The 18,144-nt window shown below is 35.7% G+C and overlaps 1 protein-coding gene across 1 annotated transcript; it reads left to right on the forward strand.

The window, feature by feature from the left end:
• Nucleotides 1-10,199: 10,199 nt before the first annotated feature.
• On the forward strand, nt 10,200-18,129 carry tap1 (transporter 1, ATP-binding cassette, sub-family B (MDR/TAP)). The gene is made up of 13 exons (XM_059568511.1): nt 10,200-10,383; nt 10,762-11,096; nt 11,215-11,410; nt 12,149-12,263; nt 12,645-12,775; nt 12,892-13,097; nt 13,888-14,085; nt 14,485-14,613; nt 14,758-14,946; nt 15,212-15,385; nt 15,696-15,855; nt 16,474-16,610; nt 17,678-18,129. The coding sequence occupies exons 2-13, from the start codon at nt 10,770-10,772 to the stop codon at nt 17,906-17,908; spliced, it is 2,193 nt and encodes a 730-aa protein (XP_059424494.1). The 5' UTR covers nt 10,200-10,383; nt 10,762-10,769; the 3' UTR covers nt 17,909-18,129.
• The last annotated feature ends 15 nt before the right edge of the window (nt 18,130-18,144 follow it).

Here is an 18,144-nt window from a genome sequence, read left to right on the forward strand (position 1 = left end):
CACAAAAAAACCTTTACTTCCTCGTGTTCAAACTAGACATAATATCTCATTTTTTATATACCTGCTAAAAGTCCTGCAAGTTTGTGTTAATTTTTTTTTCAGTAGTTGAAGACGGTTATGTACACTACTGATTAAAAGTTTTGGATCAGTAAGATTTTTTTTATGAAATTCATACTTTTATAAAGCAACAACACATTAAGTTGTTCAAAACTGTCAGTTAAGACATTTATAATGTCATAAAATATTTATATTTCAAATAAATGCTGTTCTTCTGTACTTTCTATGCATCAAAGTATTATTAAACAATTTTTTTTCACTGAAATATTAAGCAGCACAACTGTTTTCAGCGTTGATAATTGTTGGAAATGTTTCTTAAGTGGCAAATCAATCAGCATATAAGGATGATTTCTGAAGATCGTGACACTGAAGAATGAAGTAATGATGCAAAAAATTCAGCTTTGAATCACTTTTGCAATAATAATAATAATAATAATAATAAAACTAAAATCAATAAAAAAATATATATATATATACCTTTAAATAGATTTTTTCATGCCAGCAAGACACAGACAGACAGAAAGTATTATTGTAATTATTATTATTATATATATTTCTCTCTCGCTCTCTCTATATATTTTATTACACTAATTACATTAAAATATTTATGAATATTAATTAGAATATTAAAACGTGTGTAAAGAGAACAGAGACGGGTTCCTAAATGCGGAACTATTTTTAAATCAACCCAGCGTCTTAAAACTCTGCACTCAAGACGCCAGAGCCTTAACAAAACAGCGATATGAGTCGCAGCCGTCAAAGACGCCTATTTACATAAGAGGACAGTGACAAAACAGCTAAAACCTATGGCGGGTACTCCGTGCCAAAATCAAACATCCGAACGACCGACCGACCGATCGAACGTCTATCCGAACGTCTATCCGAACGTCTTGAACTTTCATTGGCTGACCCACGTGACGACCTGACGTTACGCCAGCGTCTTGAAATTTGCAGCTTTTTAACCATACAAGTATACAAGCTGATGTGTAAAGGCTATAAATGGACATGATAGGCAATACATATGCCTACAGATGTTATACCTAAAATAATACTCAACCATTTCCTGCACTTCCCTGAATAAGCCTATTGTAGGCTAAGTGATGAACTGACCAAATTACCACCTGTAGGCTATATCATGACTTTCTGTGTATTTCATGACTCTAATGTTTCAAACACCAGACTCACCTATTGTAACTGTATAGGCTACAGTGGTAGGCTTTTAATTAATGTTGTTGTATTTTTCCTTTTTTATTTTTTTATTTGTCAAACTGATTAATTGTATATTGTCTGATATGTTGTCTTACAAGTAAGAGTTAAAAGTTATAAGATAAAGGGTTTTTAATTTCAAAGTCTTCAATGCCATGGACCATGTTGTCATTAGTTGGCCATTGACTTTTCATGGTAATAACACATTGAGAAAGACACAGTTAATTGTCAGGAGAAACAGGCTGGATTCGGATGCGGGTAAACTCAAAGCTTTATTTAAGCAGAGGAGGCAGTGTAGATGAGTCACGTTCCACGGGTTTCACTCGTAGTGAGAGAATGAGAAGCAGATGAGTCAAAAGCAGATGAGTAATGTTCCACAGTAGTACGTATGACCACCGAGACCGGAGGGATGACAGCTGGAAGTTTCTAGGAGCTCTGGACTCGTAAGAACAAGGGGCAGAGAAATCAGCTAAACACACTGGAGCCTGAGGACAAGACAAGGTGAGTGCAAAGAACAGCTAGAAGTTCGGATCTATTGGTACGAGTAACAACAGCTGACAATAGACAAAGAAACACAGGGCATAATAAAGGGGAAAAATTAGAAGAACATAGAGAACAGGTGGGCGAGCAATTAAGGTTAACAACGGGGAAACAAGGGAGGCGGGGAAAATTCAAACAGGCAGACTGGTGAGCTGTCAAACCATCCAAACACCCACAAATACATACACACACCAAAAAGGCAGGTGATTAGTCCCGAGACCCGACAGTTAATATTATCCAATATAATCTATTGCCTAGGCTACTTTGTTAATTTTTACCATGATTTCATCTTCATTCTGAAATTTACTTTGCTGACTCAGCTGACTCTTGGGCTACAAGACAGTGAGTTCTTCTAACATAAGATGTTGATGTTTTTTTTTTACTCTGATGAACTCTGATATATAAATTCTGCCATAGAGAGAGGTCTTGTAAACAGTAAACACTGTTTCTAAAATGCATTTTCACTGTCTCTTGTGTTCTCATTTTGTAAACATATTATTAAATAAAGTGCTAAAGGGGCATAAAGGGGCGTTTTCTTATGTAGTAAATGCATCTTGATTTAAGAATGTTTAGATATTTTGAATGGATAAAAGGCTAAGTAAGAAAATCATTTTTTTTTTTAAAGTAGGCCTATATTCATTTATTGCACATTTTTTTAATGTAACATCGGAGATGCAGAGCACATTAGTAAGGCAACTGTATCAGAGCAGGAAGGAAAGTGTGCAATTGCTCTCACGCTCTTTTGGAGAGTTTTTGTGTTGTTTCCTGAACACAAACCAGTGAGATCCATCAAAGAGGAGATTCACAGAGTGCAGGTCAGTGGTTGAGAAATCGGTTTAAATTAGAATAATCTGATAAATGATGTTAATTTGATAACATCTTGTTGTGACCTCTGAAAGTAATAATTATAATTTGCTTTATGATTTCCAGTGTGATTGGATGCATCGACGACACACATAATCCCATCATCGCACCTTCCAAAATGAACCAGATACTGGATGCCTGGATTAATGGGAGGATGCCAGATGGAAGGGTAGAGATATATAAGGGCCGCAGCTGTTAAATGAACACAAATTATTCACGATGTATTTGGTCATTTTTTATTTACTACAAATACAAAAGCAAAATTACAAAAGCCATTTTAATATTCTTCCAATATTGAGTGGTGGGACAGGTCCAACCTCTGTTAGAAGTCAAATGTGAAAACCTTCTGGAATGTTTCTATATATACACAAAGTGAAACTGTTGTGACCTGTAAATGCAGTTTAAAATATGTATAAAATGTTGACATTTAAGACCGATTTATGCATCTCTGATTTGTTTTTGTATTGTTTTGTGAGGTGAATAAAATTTGTCATTTGTTAATAAGTGTTATGTTATGCTGAGAATAAGGGTTTCTGTTTTGGGGGTCACCTGTGAATGAATTGTAGAGCACCTCCTAGTGGTCCAATTACAGGATATTTCAGGGGGAAAAATCTACTACAATATTAATTATTGTTACTGAAAATGTTATAACATAAACACTAAAAAATACTTTTCCAACAAATGTGACAAGTTGAAAATACTATCATATTAAGAACCTTTTTTGTTGATACTTCAGGATTTAGCATTAAGCTTTGTATTATTAGAAAACCTGTAGACCTCCCTCATGTCCCCCTGAGACGAGAGACTTCCTGAAATTAAGTCTGGGTTACATTACACTCTTAAGGGTATCATAAAGTAGACATGTAGGCCGGCTTTGTATTTGAAATGCCAATATGTCTGATAAATGGTAAGCATATTTTATGTAGCCTATATAATTCATTTCCTATTATTTTTATATTTAGGTAAAGCAGATGGGATAGTGATGGTAGTTTTTGCTGCATTTGAATACGCTACAGCGTATTTCTATTCAATAAGATCTATTCCCGATTTAATGGGAGATGGAGAAAAATTATGTGGAATATCGTGCTTTTCCAAAATAACCGTTTAAGCATGTCAGGTTTGTCAATAATATTGAGCCTCTGCTATATTTAACTTTAATAATACACCATACATAACTTTCTAAATCACTTTCTAAATCAGTCATTGATTGCAGTAATCAAATGTGGACTAATTAGAGGATACAACCGAAGAATAAGAAGTTAAACTAAGGTTTATAAAAAAAAACGTGTTACAACGTGTCTTCACACGTAAACAACACGTTGGGAAGACGATCAGTTACTCGCGCTTCCGACCGGTCGCCATGGGAACGCGTTAACAACACGTAAGCACATGTAGGAACGTGTTACATACGATTTTATTTAAATGTTAATGTTTTCATAACTCAGCAACCGTTTGCACTATGAAAAAAAATCTAATTGCATCTAATAGAAGACATCTTGGGCTTTAAGACAATATACAGCTTAATACGGTAACTGCAATGCATGCTTTCCAGCAGCAAATCACAGCAGCTTTCGGGGAGAGGGGGAAGGGCGGAGTTGAAGCGGGGGATACGGAGCGCAGCAGGTTTGAAAGTTTGAGAGTGTGAAATATAGACAAAAACATGGCGAAAAAAGGTTTTACACGAGAGGAGGCAATTGATTTGATCTCTGATTACACCTGGGAAGAGGCTGAACATGATTCATCGGACCCGGAGTCTGTATTCAGACGTTGAGGAGGTGTACTGGTTTTGATCCAGTCGAGGATTGGTAAGTGAAGCTTATTTATTTGTTTCTTTCTGATGAATCGATGAGAAATTAATAAAATAGTCAGACTCCGTGTTTCTGTTCGAAAAAACACTGTTTCACACACTTATATGTGCGTTGCACACACGTGTTAGCGCGTATGTGCATGCGTTCATATGTGCTCATGTAACGTTAGCGTTATGTGTATGGGTGCGTGTGCATGCATAGCCTACATCAGGGCTATTCAATTGGCGGCCCGCCAATCATCTCCATGCGGCCCGACGGCACCAACCTCCCTCCTCCTCTTTTCGCTCCGATTGACCTGAGAAACGTTTTACGTGTGAATATTTCAGCAGTTATTATATGTGTCCCGAATTTATGTCGACTGAACCAGCGATAGGCTACCAATCCTTCGTGAATGAATCATTCTTTTGGTTCGATTCTTTCTAAACGCGCTTGCATAACGGTCCAAAACTATTCGGATTCAATTCGGATTCATTCGGACAGCTCCGTAACTGAATCATCTGAAGCGGTTTCTCGTTCAGTACAGTTACAACAAATAGCGATGTTTTCAGTTGTTTCACTAGTTGTTTAAACACGGCCCAGCGCGGAGTTGCGTTTACTCCCGGTCCCGGACACACTAATATTAAACAGCGTTGCGACAACCAGTGGAAGCGTTTCATTTCGACAGAAACATTTCTGTTACAAACCACAAATCACTCGATGATTTAATTAGTATTAAATCGGATGAAACAGCCTCAACATTCCCAACAAGACTGATGAGGAAAGCAGGAGAAACATTGTGGCATGACCGAAATTAGAAGACTTTAAATCCCCTAATCACCCTTACAAACATTTACCACATTTACTGTAGTAATTTACCATGGTTGGGCAGAAATGTGCAATATTTATATTGAATACTATGTAGTAATAAATAAATATAGTAAATATATACTATAATATTATATAGTTTAATAGTAAATATAGTGATTTATATTGCATTAGTTTTATTAGGTGGGTAGAGGAATATATATTTAATGCTTGTTATGAAATTATGTCAGTTTCTTTGTAAAGATGCGTATAGTTTTTAACTTGTGTTTAGGCATTTTTTATACAGTGGGAGCCTGTGGTTAACAAGTCTCACTGTCAGAATATTTTCATTTAAGCATAACAATTATAAATAAAATAATTATTATTTCTCACCAACAGCTATAAGTTTGTATAAATAATTTATTTGTTCCAAGGAAAATAGTTGTACACAGCTGTAAATTATCAAGTTTTTATTTATTATGGTTTTATATATTTGCATACTGTTGGGTACCACATTTCCAAGTAAATACCACACTTCTTTAGGGTTACTTTAGCTTATTTATTGAAACTGTTATGTTTCAATAAATAAGATAAACCCCCAAACCAACCCACCGGCCCACCTCAACTTTTCGATTTGATAATGCGGCCCTCGAATGAAACTAATTGAATAGCCCTGGCCTACATAATTTTCTGTGTGTATGTAAGTGCATGGACATATCTCTTCCTCTGTGTGTGTGTGTGTGTGTGTGTGTGTGTGTATATGTGTAAAGGTGCGTGCGTGTGTGTGTGTGTGTGTGTGTGTGAGTGTGTGTGTGTATGGGTGCGTGTGCATGCATACATCATTTTCTGTTTGTATGTAAGTGCATGGACATCTATCTCTCTCTGTGTGTGTGTGTGTGTGTGTGTAAAGGTGCGTGTGTGTGTGTGTGTATGTGTAAAGGTGCGTGTGTGTGTGTATGCGAATGTGTGCGTGTATGTGTATGTATGTTTGTGTAAGTGCATGCATTTGTGCATATGTTTATGTGTGTTTGTGTGTGCTACTGCTAATGTGTGCATGTGTAACGTTATATCTGTGTGTATGTGTATCTGTTTGTGTATGTGTGCATGTATGTATCTTATACAGTCTATGATGTGTATGCAAATGTGTGTGTGTACGCGCTTGCGTGACTTTGTGCATGCATGCATTTATGTCTATATCTTCATATTTGCGTGTGTGTGTAGGTGCATGTATGTGTGTATGATTGTGTGTATGCAAATGTAAGTAACTGCAGGCTTTATTTTTATTATTTTATTGTATTATTATTATAGTTATTTATTTATTACATTATTATATATTATTTTTACAAATTTTCTCTTACTAATAAATTGCTTCATAATGAAAAGTATTTTTATGTACATATATAGTGAGTTTGTAACACATGTTGCTTTTTTTTCAGTGTGGCTTCTCCAGTTATCTATGAAGAAGCAAATGGGCCATCTACATCGAACACAACACCATCTCAGAGGGGCCGGGGCCGTGGTCGCAACTGTAGCTGTACAATAAAAAAACAAGGCATATGTGACCATTTTCCAGCACTTCCTGGACATTGCAGTGACCAACAGCTTCATTTTACACAAAGAGCTGTGTGCCATCCACCATGATAAGCTCATGACACGGCAAAACTTTCAGGAGCTGCTAGCTGCTCCGCTCACAGGTGTTCCCCTGGATGGCAGCCCGAGAGAGATGCGATCCTCTGCCTGTTCCTGTGAGTGATACTCAAGACCTTTCACAGAGTTGCATACGATGCAAAAGGAGCACCCCATGGAAGTGCCAGGAATGTGATGTGGGACTATGCTTGCAGTTAGACAGGAACTGCTTCAGAGAGCACCACATTTAAATGACTGGATTGAAGGATCCAAAAACGCCTGGAGGACTGGAGTACAACAAATGGCTCCTGAGTGAAAACCGTGCAATCCAGTGTCTCAAAAAGACTTGTATATATGTATTATAGTTCCTTTTTCAAGATTGAGGCATTAGGTTCTTTCGATCATGAGTTTTCAGATTTTTTCTAAATAAAAACCAGTAAAATTTCTTCCCGTTTTAAATTATTTTGTCTATTTAAATTCTATTTACAAACTCATTACACAAAATAATGTACAATAACTGTAATTTCCTGAAAGCGTATAATTTTCTGAAAAAATGACACTTTACACTTGAAGATACCACATTATGTTCTAATTTTATAATCAAAAAAACAAAATGAGTGAAAACGGCCAATTTTAGCTTTGGGTTCTAAAGGGTTAATGAGAGAAAAACTATTTTGCCCAAAATTTTATTGGATGGAGTTAGTATTCTTGATAAAAAATGTAATAGTAAACTTATAAAGTTATTGTTACATTACACTGTTTACACATCCCCTCGATGTAAATTTTTCTGGAATAATTTTTTGACTGTATTCACTGGATGAAAGCGTGGTTACTCCCTGAGAAATATTGTATCTCCAATAAAATAAGAGAGGTACACTTTAAGATTCTTCATAATGTTTACCCAACTAACTAACAAATTTCCTCTTTTGTTGATGTCTCTGACCTTTGTGTATTCTGTAAAGTTGAGAAAGAAACTTCGTTTCATTTATTCTACCACTGTAATCAGGTTAAGCCTCTTTGGCAGAGCTTGGGTCTTTATCTTTCTCATTTTGTAAAATGTGATTTAAACTTTTCATTGAAGGATATATTCCTATATTTTTCTGGGAGTGTCTGTGCTATTGATAGTGTTGTTAATTTCTTTGTGTTGCATTGTAAATTTTTAATTTACAAAAACAAATTTCTCAAGACTTTGCCTAGACTTGAGGCCTTTATTGCTGAGATTTCCCTTGTTGTTAAATCTCTTAAACTCATTGATAATAGTAAGAACAAGAAGTTTCTTAAGTACTATGTTCAGTTTTTTCCTATTTGAGGAGGCTGTTGTCTTTTTTTCTTTTTTTTTTATTATTATTATGAATGTTTTCATTGCAGTGCTGTATGTTGTATTTCTTTGTTAAAAGGAATATCAATTTAAAAAAAAAACGAAAAAAAAAAGATTTTATTTAAATGATCATTACTTTTTTTTTGGCTCATTGTTTATAAGTTGCAGACATAAAAATCAATGAACCTTAATTACAAAATAAGATATATTCAGCTGATCTTGTCTAAATATACATATGTTTTTAATAAACCTTTCCACTTTAACATTTATGATGATTATTTGTAAAAGATTATGATAATTTAGTAATTTTATTAGGATTGAGTAAGTGTTGAGATCTCTAAGTTCTTGAAACAAAAAATCATGCTTGATTAGATTTACTTTTTATTAGGCTTTATTTGTTTGATATTATGTATAAAAAATAATGCATGTTTTTAATCTATTAATCTATATTTAATCTATCATACACAGCTCAATATCATAAACACTGCAGAGCATTCATTAGATCATTCACTCCAAATATATAAATATAATATGAAAACCTTCTGGATCAAAAAGTAAAAAATTAAATAATAGACTACATTTATTTTAAGTTAAAATGATTATACTGGTCAAGACTATTGAATGTCTGTAGCCTATAGACTATAGGGAGTATTTCTGCTCTTTGAAAGTAAAACACAGCCCCACAAGCACAGGATTCAGGAAAGTTGTTTTTGGGGTACAATATTTAGGCTATATGTATTGCCTATCATGTCCATTTATAGCCTTTACACATCAGCTTGTATACTTGTATGGTTAAAAAGCTGCAAATTTCAAGACGCTGGCGTCACGTCAGGTCGTCACATGGGTCAGCCGTTTGAAAGTTCAAGACGTTCGGATAGACGTTCGGATAGACGTTCGATCGGCATACATGCCAACCCTCCCTAATTTTCCGGGAGACTCCCGAATTTCAAAGCCCCTCCCGAAAATCTCCCGGACCGACCTTTCTCCCGAATTTCTCCCGATTTCCACCCGGACAACAATATTGCTGTACACCATCCGTCACTGGGCGCCGTTTTAGACCAAACGCTTGCGCTCCCATGGCGTCTGCCGTTGCTATGCAACCAAACTGCGCTCTCCATGATGACGACGAAGAAGAATCAGCAAAGGATTCATTGATTTCTAGCCTCACCTCGGCCCGCATTAGCTTTACTACTAGATATATTTCTGGAGATGAGAAGGAATAACCCGCCTGGAAAAAGTAGTGCACCACGTTGCTTCCATTATGAGCGTGCTCACCGCGGCCGCGCAGCTACGGTTGAAATAACGACCTTGAGCGCGAAAAAGATGCGATATGTGAACGGCCCCTAGAAGCAGACGTTTGAAATGAAAGGCAAGAACAGCTATTTATTTAGCTTTAGACTGTTACATGAAAATTTAAAAATGAAATGTCATAATTATAATGTTTTGAGAGTTTACTTATGTAATTGTTGCATTAGGCTATGAATTAATAAATGTTTATTGATAAGATCTAGCTATTTCATATCTCTTCATTTACAGTAGCTAACAAATTAGGGTCTAACCTCCTGAGGAGAGGCCTTAAGGAATTGAATTTGTCAAATAAATGAATTACATTTTTCTTTGCGTTTGTGTATGTGATATTATATATGGCGACACATCGTTTGTGTATGTGATATATATGACGACACACAACTCCCCCCCCCCCCCGGGTCCTTTTTAATATCTCCCTAATTCTGAGGTCTCAAGGTTGGCAAGTATGTCGATCGGTCGGCCGGTCGTTCGGATGTTTGATTTTGGCACGGAGTACCCGCCATAAAAACCGAGGTAAAATGCATCCTGTGCCCGATTTGAACAGACGTTCAACGTTATTAATATGTAATAGATGCGCCCTCCTTGATTGGCCAGTTGCCTACCAACGCCTGCTTACCAGCCAATGAGGTAGGACTACGCCGCTACCGTCACGTTACGTAATTAATATTCATGAGTGAATGGGATTTTCCTTGCACTTAATACTTTCGGTTTCAGGTGTATAATCCGTGTGCAGGCTACACGAGCCGCACTCTTATTTATCGTCTTTATTTTCAGTTTTTAAACTATGCTGTATTAAATTAATGTGACGTCGACACTGAAAACATTACATTCTTACATTTTAAGGCAGATTAACAGTCGTCATCTACTAACAAGGTACGTATTGTCCTTCTTTCTGTCCAGTGACGTCAACATACAGTGTTGGACACTCTTTAATCTTATCTCACACAATACTTAAAATATTTTTGTACAGTCAATAATTATTCACTAGGTTTTTATAAAATGGAGTAAGCAAATACTTATTAAACATAAATTCATTTTTTTTAGAGTGAAAGTGAAAGTTAGTTACTTGAAACCGATAGCACAAAAATACCATTGTCTTACGTTAAACATGGTAACATGATGATAATGCCATGTTGTGGTTTCATAAAAGCTGTTTTTTGCACATACTATCCTGGTTGTTTGTAATAGCCAATGCATTGTTCTGTGATAATACTCAGATATTAGTTTTAAATGCTGTTTTCTCTTTGCCAGTGCTGGAGATGAAGGATAAGATGGCCATCCCTCTGTTCGCTCTGTTGGCTGTTTGTGTGGACGTGAGTGCCGTGATGTTCATCAGTGCCATCCAGCTCTCCCCGTCCTTCATCAATAACACCTTCATCCTGCTGTGGGCCGGTGGACTGCTCCGAACATGTCTCCTCCTCTTCGTCTCCTTCACTTACCCTGGCAGCCCGGCGTGGATGAGGGGATTCGAGGGGGTGCAGACGGCCGTAATTCACGGTCTTCTCTATCCAGTGTATATTTCTGTCCTCTCGGCTTGCGAGAGATCTACAGTGGAGCTGGTGTGGGGCTGGCACACCTTTCAAGGGGTAAGTTGTGTTTTAACTCGTTTGGTAGTACAGACACCTGGAAGAGTACTTTTAAATGTCAGGTGTGAAGATACAGTGCTATTTTGTGTGTGTGCATTAATATCTGAGTATATTTCAGCTCCTGCAGGGCTACGCGGTGTTGGCTTTGTCTCTACTGCTATGGAAACGCTATGTTCCCACTCTCCTCCCGACAGCCAGAAAGCAGAAAACAGAGCAGAAGGGCCAGGCTTCACTGCAAAGGCTGCTGGGATACATGAAGCCTTTCAGAGGACGTTTTGCACTAGTCTTCTTCTTTGTGGTTATTTCCTCATTAGGTAAAAACGTGCTTATGTATTGTGTCATACATATAAATACAGTTCTTCTGTTCAATTTTATGATTCAAAGTTGGATTTGGCAATACTTTTATAGGCCACAGACCCCCAATATTAAGATTCTTCTGCAAAGGACTCCAATTCTAAAATTAAAAAGGCAGCTATATATTTTGTTCTTGTATAAAGACCCATTTTATATAGGAAAAAATAATATTATAAATATGTCTAAAATATGATTTGGCAAATAATTACTTTCTATTACTATGCTGTTAGATGTACTATTTATTAAATCAGTTTATCAATTTATTTATTATTATAATCAAAATTTTCTCTCTTACTGGCCATTAAAAAAATAATTTCACATGACATGTCTGTTATGGCTTTATGATCTGTAAATAATTACCCTGAAATCCAGTTCTTCGGTGTCATTTAAAACTATAGTCTGACAAATGAAAGAAAGTTAAATGAGATCTAATGTTACTTTTACTTTCACTTTGGTTACGTCTCCTCGGATAATTGTTCAGTACACAAAATCATCCCAGGTTTGCAAACACAGTAAACGTTTCAGGACTTTGCAGCAGCTATGTTGTACATATTGATTCTGAAGACATTTTATTGTTTTGATTGCAGGATAATGTGGGCCACTGATCATAAATCTTATATATTTTGTCTGTAAGCATATTAGAAGATATAGACATTAATGTAATTAACATGCAAATTTGCATACATATTGTCCTGCAGGTGAAATGGCGATTCCTCATTACACTGGTAAAATGACAGACTGGATCATGAATGAAGATGAACCCGAGGCCTTTAACCATGCTATCACTGTCATGACACTGATGACCATTATGAGGTAAAACCACTAGAAGGACAATCTTTTACATCTCTGTCAGTACACTGCAAAGCAAAGACACATTAAACTGATAGAAAGTGACAGTAAAGACATTTATAATGTTACACGTTACATATAATGTTACATTTATAAAGTTTGCACAAAAATATTACGCTTTTTACAGCATTAATGATAATAAGAAATGTTTCTTGAGCTGCAAATCAGCATATAAGAATGCTTTCTGAAGGATCATGAGGCTTTGCATTTCAGGAATAAATTACACTTTGAAATATATTCAAGTTGAAAACATTCCTTTTAAATTTTTCTCAATAATACTGTAAAAGCTTCTCCAATGCATTAAGGAGAAATGCACATCTCAGGATTTCTACCTGTTTTCTGCAGCGCTGTGTGTGAGTTTGTGTGTGACCTCATCTACAACATCACCATGAGCCGAATACACACGTCCATCCAAGGACTCGTCTTCCAGTCTGTGCTGAAACAGGAGATTGGGTTCTTCGATAAAGCTTCCACAGGTAAACCTGCAAACATATTCAATTAGTGCTGGATTTTTGAATACACTGGTGTCTTTTATCATAGAACTGTTGCTATTCTTTAATGCACGCTGTCACAATCACGGTTTCCTGTTCAGGGGACATTGTATCTCGCATCACCACCGACACCAACACCATGAGTGAGTCTCTGAGTGAGAAGTTGAGTCTGCTCATGTGGTACTTCATGCGTGTCATCTTCCTGTTCGGCTCCATGCTGCTGCTCTCCACCAGGCTGTCCATCTTCACCGCACTCGGCCTCCCCATCATCTGGATCATCCCAGAGTTTTCCGGCCGGTTTTACCAAGTAAGATTATTATATATTTAAAGAGTATGTTGTGAAGAGTTTATTGTGTTATTGTGCTATAAATAGGTTAATAAAAAATTTTCCTCAGTTGATTAATCGTATTATAAGACAATTATTCTTTTTATTCAAAGTTTTCTGAAATGGTATGTTTAGATTTGTAAAAGTTGCATTGTGTAATTAAATATGCCATAATTTACATACATGTAAAGAACAAAAAATTAACATTGAATAAGGTAGGTTAAAAATTCTTATTTCTTTTTGTATAAATAATCCACAGTAGAAATCTTCAGAATATGGAATAATAATGAAAATAAATACAACTGTAAAGTTCGGTGTATGTAAGTGGCTGAAACTGATTAATATATGTGGGGAAAGTTCTTTTTCATTTTCAGAAAATAGGTTCTTTAAAGATATGTAATTGAAATTGACTGACGAAATAGAGAAAATGTAATAAAAGGCATTTGTTTTAAATGTTTTCTTTTCACTGGTCTGAGAGAACACATAGCATGCAAGCAAAATTGAGCATTGCATGAAAAAACTATGGTTTTATTTGTAGGAAATAAATCTTCTATGGAAATAAATCATGCACCAAAAGACAAAAGAATGTGCATTAAAAATATGTTATTTTTGATTAATTTTATGGGAGTGAAATAAAATGAAGCTACTTCTTCCTAAAGTTGGGTATGCAGATGTTTCTAATGATGCCTTCAGATTTGCTGTTGGTTTTCTTTAGTTCATCAAGTGCATCGAGAGGATTTGTGTTGATGTGTGATAATGTTTTTTCCCATAGAAACTTTCTGCACAAGTGCAAGAATCTCTCGCCAAGGCCAATGATGTTGCCACGGAAACCTTTTCTTCCATGAAGACAGTGAGGAGCTTTGCAAACGAGGATGGAGAAACCGAGAGGTACAGGAAGTGCTTAGAGGACACATATGCCCTGAATAAAGTGGAAGCTGCAGCTTATGCTGCCTCAACTTGGACCAACAGTGTAAGTGTTTTAATGCTAAACCGATGACCATATTACAAGAGGAGGGAGAAAATAGTAATAACATTTGCCATTGAAGCATATCTTCATTTATAATGTATATGTTTGTTTGAACTTTTTTTTAATTTTTGCATTCAAATAAAAAAAAAAAAGCAATATAAGTGAATTTGATAAAAAAATATTTGACAATTTTCCAAAAAGGTATTTTTAAATTTGTTGTCACATTATTTAAAATAATTCAAAATTGTTTATATTTTAATATAATATAGTTGGATATAATGCAACATGTACATTTGACTTGATTAATGGACTTTGTATTAAAAACCTTTAGAAAACTGCTTTGCATCAATATCCACACTACATTTCTAAGTCAATGTTTGAAATCAAATGTGCATTTTTCAGATGTCCAGTCTGGCTTTGAAAGTCAGTATTCTGTACTATGGAGGGCGGCTTGTGACAGGAAGTGATGTCAGTAGTGGTGATCTGGTGTCCTTTGTGCTGTATGAGCTTCAGTTCACATCAGCCGTGGAGGTAAGACTTCAGATGCTGTCTGTTTGACTACAGGTATCATCTTAAACAAGTATCACTGTTTAAGCAAACCCCTAACGGTTAGTATTAAACTTTACATCGTTGTGGCAAATTTTGCAATGGAAAACACCACTTTTACTATCACAGGTACTTATGTCATACTGGCCGCATGTAAAGAAGGCAGTCGGTGCTTCAGAGAAAATCTTTGAGTATGTGGACCGAAAGCCTGAAACTCCTGATGATGGATCCCTCACTCCTCAAAAGCTGAAAGGACATGTGCAATTCAAAAATATCACATTTGCTTATCCAACACGACCGGACACAGATGTGCTAAAGGTATGTATCGAAAGTCTCAGTAATAAAAAAAGTCCTTTTATATATATATATATATAAAAAAAGAAAAGAATTAAGAAATCATGCTTTGCTCAAAGAAAAGGAAGTCTGTTTTGCATTGTGACAGTGCAACATATTTTTATTACTTTATTGCAATGAAAAGTTTTCATCTTCGCACAGTAATGGCAAAAAAAAAAAAATTATACAATATTTATACATTTATGTATTATATATTTATATTTTATTATGTTTTTGTTGGTCTTTCTAGAACATTTCTCTTGAGCTGAAGCCAGGCCAGATCACAGCTCTAGTGGGTCCATCAGGTTCGGGAAAAACCACTATTGTGAGTTTGCTGGAGAGATTTTACCAGCCTAAGAACGGGGAGATTTTACTGGACAAGAAGTCACTGCTGGACTATAAGGACCAGTATCTACATGAGAAGGTAATCCTATTCTTATCTGTATACTCTCAGAAAAAAAAGGTACAATAGCTGTCTCTGCGGTGGTACCCTTTGAAAAGGTACTCTTTTTTGCCTTATTTATGCCTAAATTATGCATATTAGTAAATTATAAGCTATGCATTAGTACTTAAATGGTACATTTTAAGTATCTTTTGAAAGAGTGCCACCCCAGTGACGGCTTTTGTACCTTTTTTTCTGAGACTGTTCTAATAGCTGCATCTACTGTATATAAATACTTTTCCTTTGTCTGAATCCTTGTTTGCCAACCTTGTTTAATCTCCACCCTCTTCAGATTAGTGTGGTGTCACAGGAGCCAGTTCTGTTTGCTCGGTCAGTGCGGGAAAACATCAAATATGGCAAAGAAAATGCCTCGGATGAAGAAATGCGTGCTGCTGCCAGGCTGGCCAATGCAGATGACTTCATCGACAGTTTACCTAAAGGATATGACACAGGTGAGTCTTAAAGAGTCTTAAAGTCATATTCCACCCAAAAATTACAATTTGTGGAAAATGTATTCACCCTTAGGTCAGGTCCTCAGAGCAGATTTGGATAAATGTAGCATTAGATCACTTGCACACCAGTGGATCCTCTGCAGTGAACGGGTGCCGTCAGAGTTTTTATTGGTAAACCATTGCTTCTGGCCAAAATACGAGTCCATTGTTCATAATAACACTTAAAAAGATGGTTTCCTGTTGTCCTCTCACATCAAAGTCCTCCAACATATTTGTTCAGAGCTATTTTGGACAGTTTTTACATGTAAGCTTTGATTTATCTGTGCATATTTCTCTCCCGATTCAGAATTTTTCACCGGAGAAGGCATTATTATGGATAGAGGACTCATATTTTAGTTAGAAGCAACAGTTTGAATGTTAAAAACATCTTAATGATAGGTTTCTCTCTTTACAAGTCATTAACTGATGGACTGGAGTGATGTGGATTATTGTGATGTTTTTATCAGCTGTTTGGACTCTCATTCTGACGGCACCCATTCACTGCAGAGGATCCTTGGTGAGCATTTCAAGTTTAAAAGTAGTTTGAGAAAGTAACACATGTTGTTTTGTGTTTGTCAGATGCCGGAGAGAAGGGCGGTCAGGTCTCCGGAGGTCAGAAGCAGCGTATAGCCATCGCCAGAGCTCTGATTCAGAAACCACAGATTCTAGTGCTTGATGATGCTACCAGTTCCCTGGACACTGAGAGTGAACACAGGGTAAGAGGCACACTAATTGCCACCATGAAAACACCTGAGCTGTATATTAGGGCTGGATGATGTATTGAATATTCACGGTACATGTGCAATAACTTATGAATAATGAAGTTACCTTTTATTGGAATAACTTTTTATTTTTAAATTTGGCCATCAGGTTTACTAAAGAGCATATCACTATTAACAAATGTTTGTGATTTACATCTGATTTTAAGTTCAATAGTAATAAGCTTAATTCATTTTTGTGAATCGGTTCAGACTGCCTTAAAATGTCCATTCAGAACTCTGTTTAATCAGTAATTTGCGTCATATTAAATGCAAATGTTTGTAAAATAAATGTGGTTATATATATATATATATATATATATATATATATATATATATAAATATATATTTATATATTTGTTGCATCTATTTAGCAAAAATGGCCAGATGGTTCAGATGGTGGTTCCTCATTAAAAAAGGCCATTTAAGAGCAAAAACCTAAATTATAAATGCATTTATACCAAATATCAGCTAAGTTTGGAAAATATTGAAATACTGAATTGATCTGTTTAATGATGAATTTACATAATATTGTTAGTGAAATATATGTAAGTATTTTTTTAGTTTTTAGTTTTATTTCTTACTGTTGAAAATATACATTTACATTTACATTTATTCGTTTAGCTGATGCTTTTATCCAAATGAGGACAGTGGAAGCAATCAAAAACAAAAAGAGCAATGATATATAAGTGCTATGATATAACACTGAATCTGTTTATAACTGTTTAATTATTAATTCTGATCATATAAAATAATTAAAACACTTTTTAGCTAAATATATGTGGGTTAACAAGTCTTATTGAGGTTTAATTTTTTTACAGCTACACAATTTTATATCTATTTTGATAAAATGCCTGCTTGTTTAAAATGATGACTCCTCTGAAAGAATAAAAAGGCATTTAAGAGCATATTAATAATTATGTATTTATACCAAACATCACCTAAGTTTGAAAAATATGGAGAGGCTTTGTGTCTTCTTGGATGTGATTTTCCCTAATCTTATGTTCTCGTGCACTTCTTCTCAGGTGTACAGCGCTCTGAAGGAGCTGAAGAACTGTACTGTGCTGCTCATCTCTCACAGACTGAGCGGCGTGGAAAAGGCAGATAAAATCATCTTCCTTCAAGATGGTAAAGTGGCCGAGGAGGGGAACGATGAAGAACTACGGGACAAAAAAGGACTCTATGCAGAGTTCGTGAAACAACAGAATACTTCAATCCATCGCAACACAGAAGAAGTTAAAAACTCTAGCCAGTGATCTAGAACAGCTACTCTACGTTTAATCTCAGCCAGCACAATTCAGATGACAAATCTATGCAATTCTTTTTCCATTAGCACATATTTCTCAGCTTTTCAGGTATGTAAATGCTACTAGTGTTTTTAAATTAGGTGTAAATATCACAAAAAAATACGAGAAAAGATATGGGTGAATCTCACTAAAATATTTCCAGATTTCCTACTACATCAAAAGAAGAGTATCTGATTTTGTTGGTG

The sequence above is a fragment of the Carassius carassius genome, chromosome 15 (genome assembly GCF_963082965.1).
Source record: "Carassius carassius chromosome 15, fCarCar2.1, whole genome shotgun sequence".
Classification (NCBI taxonomy): Eukaryota; Metazoa; Chordata; class Actinopteri; order Cypriniformes; family Cyprinidae; genus Carassius; species Carassius carassius.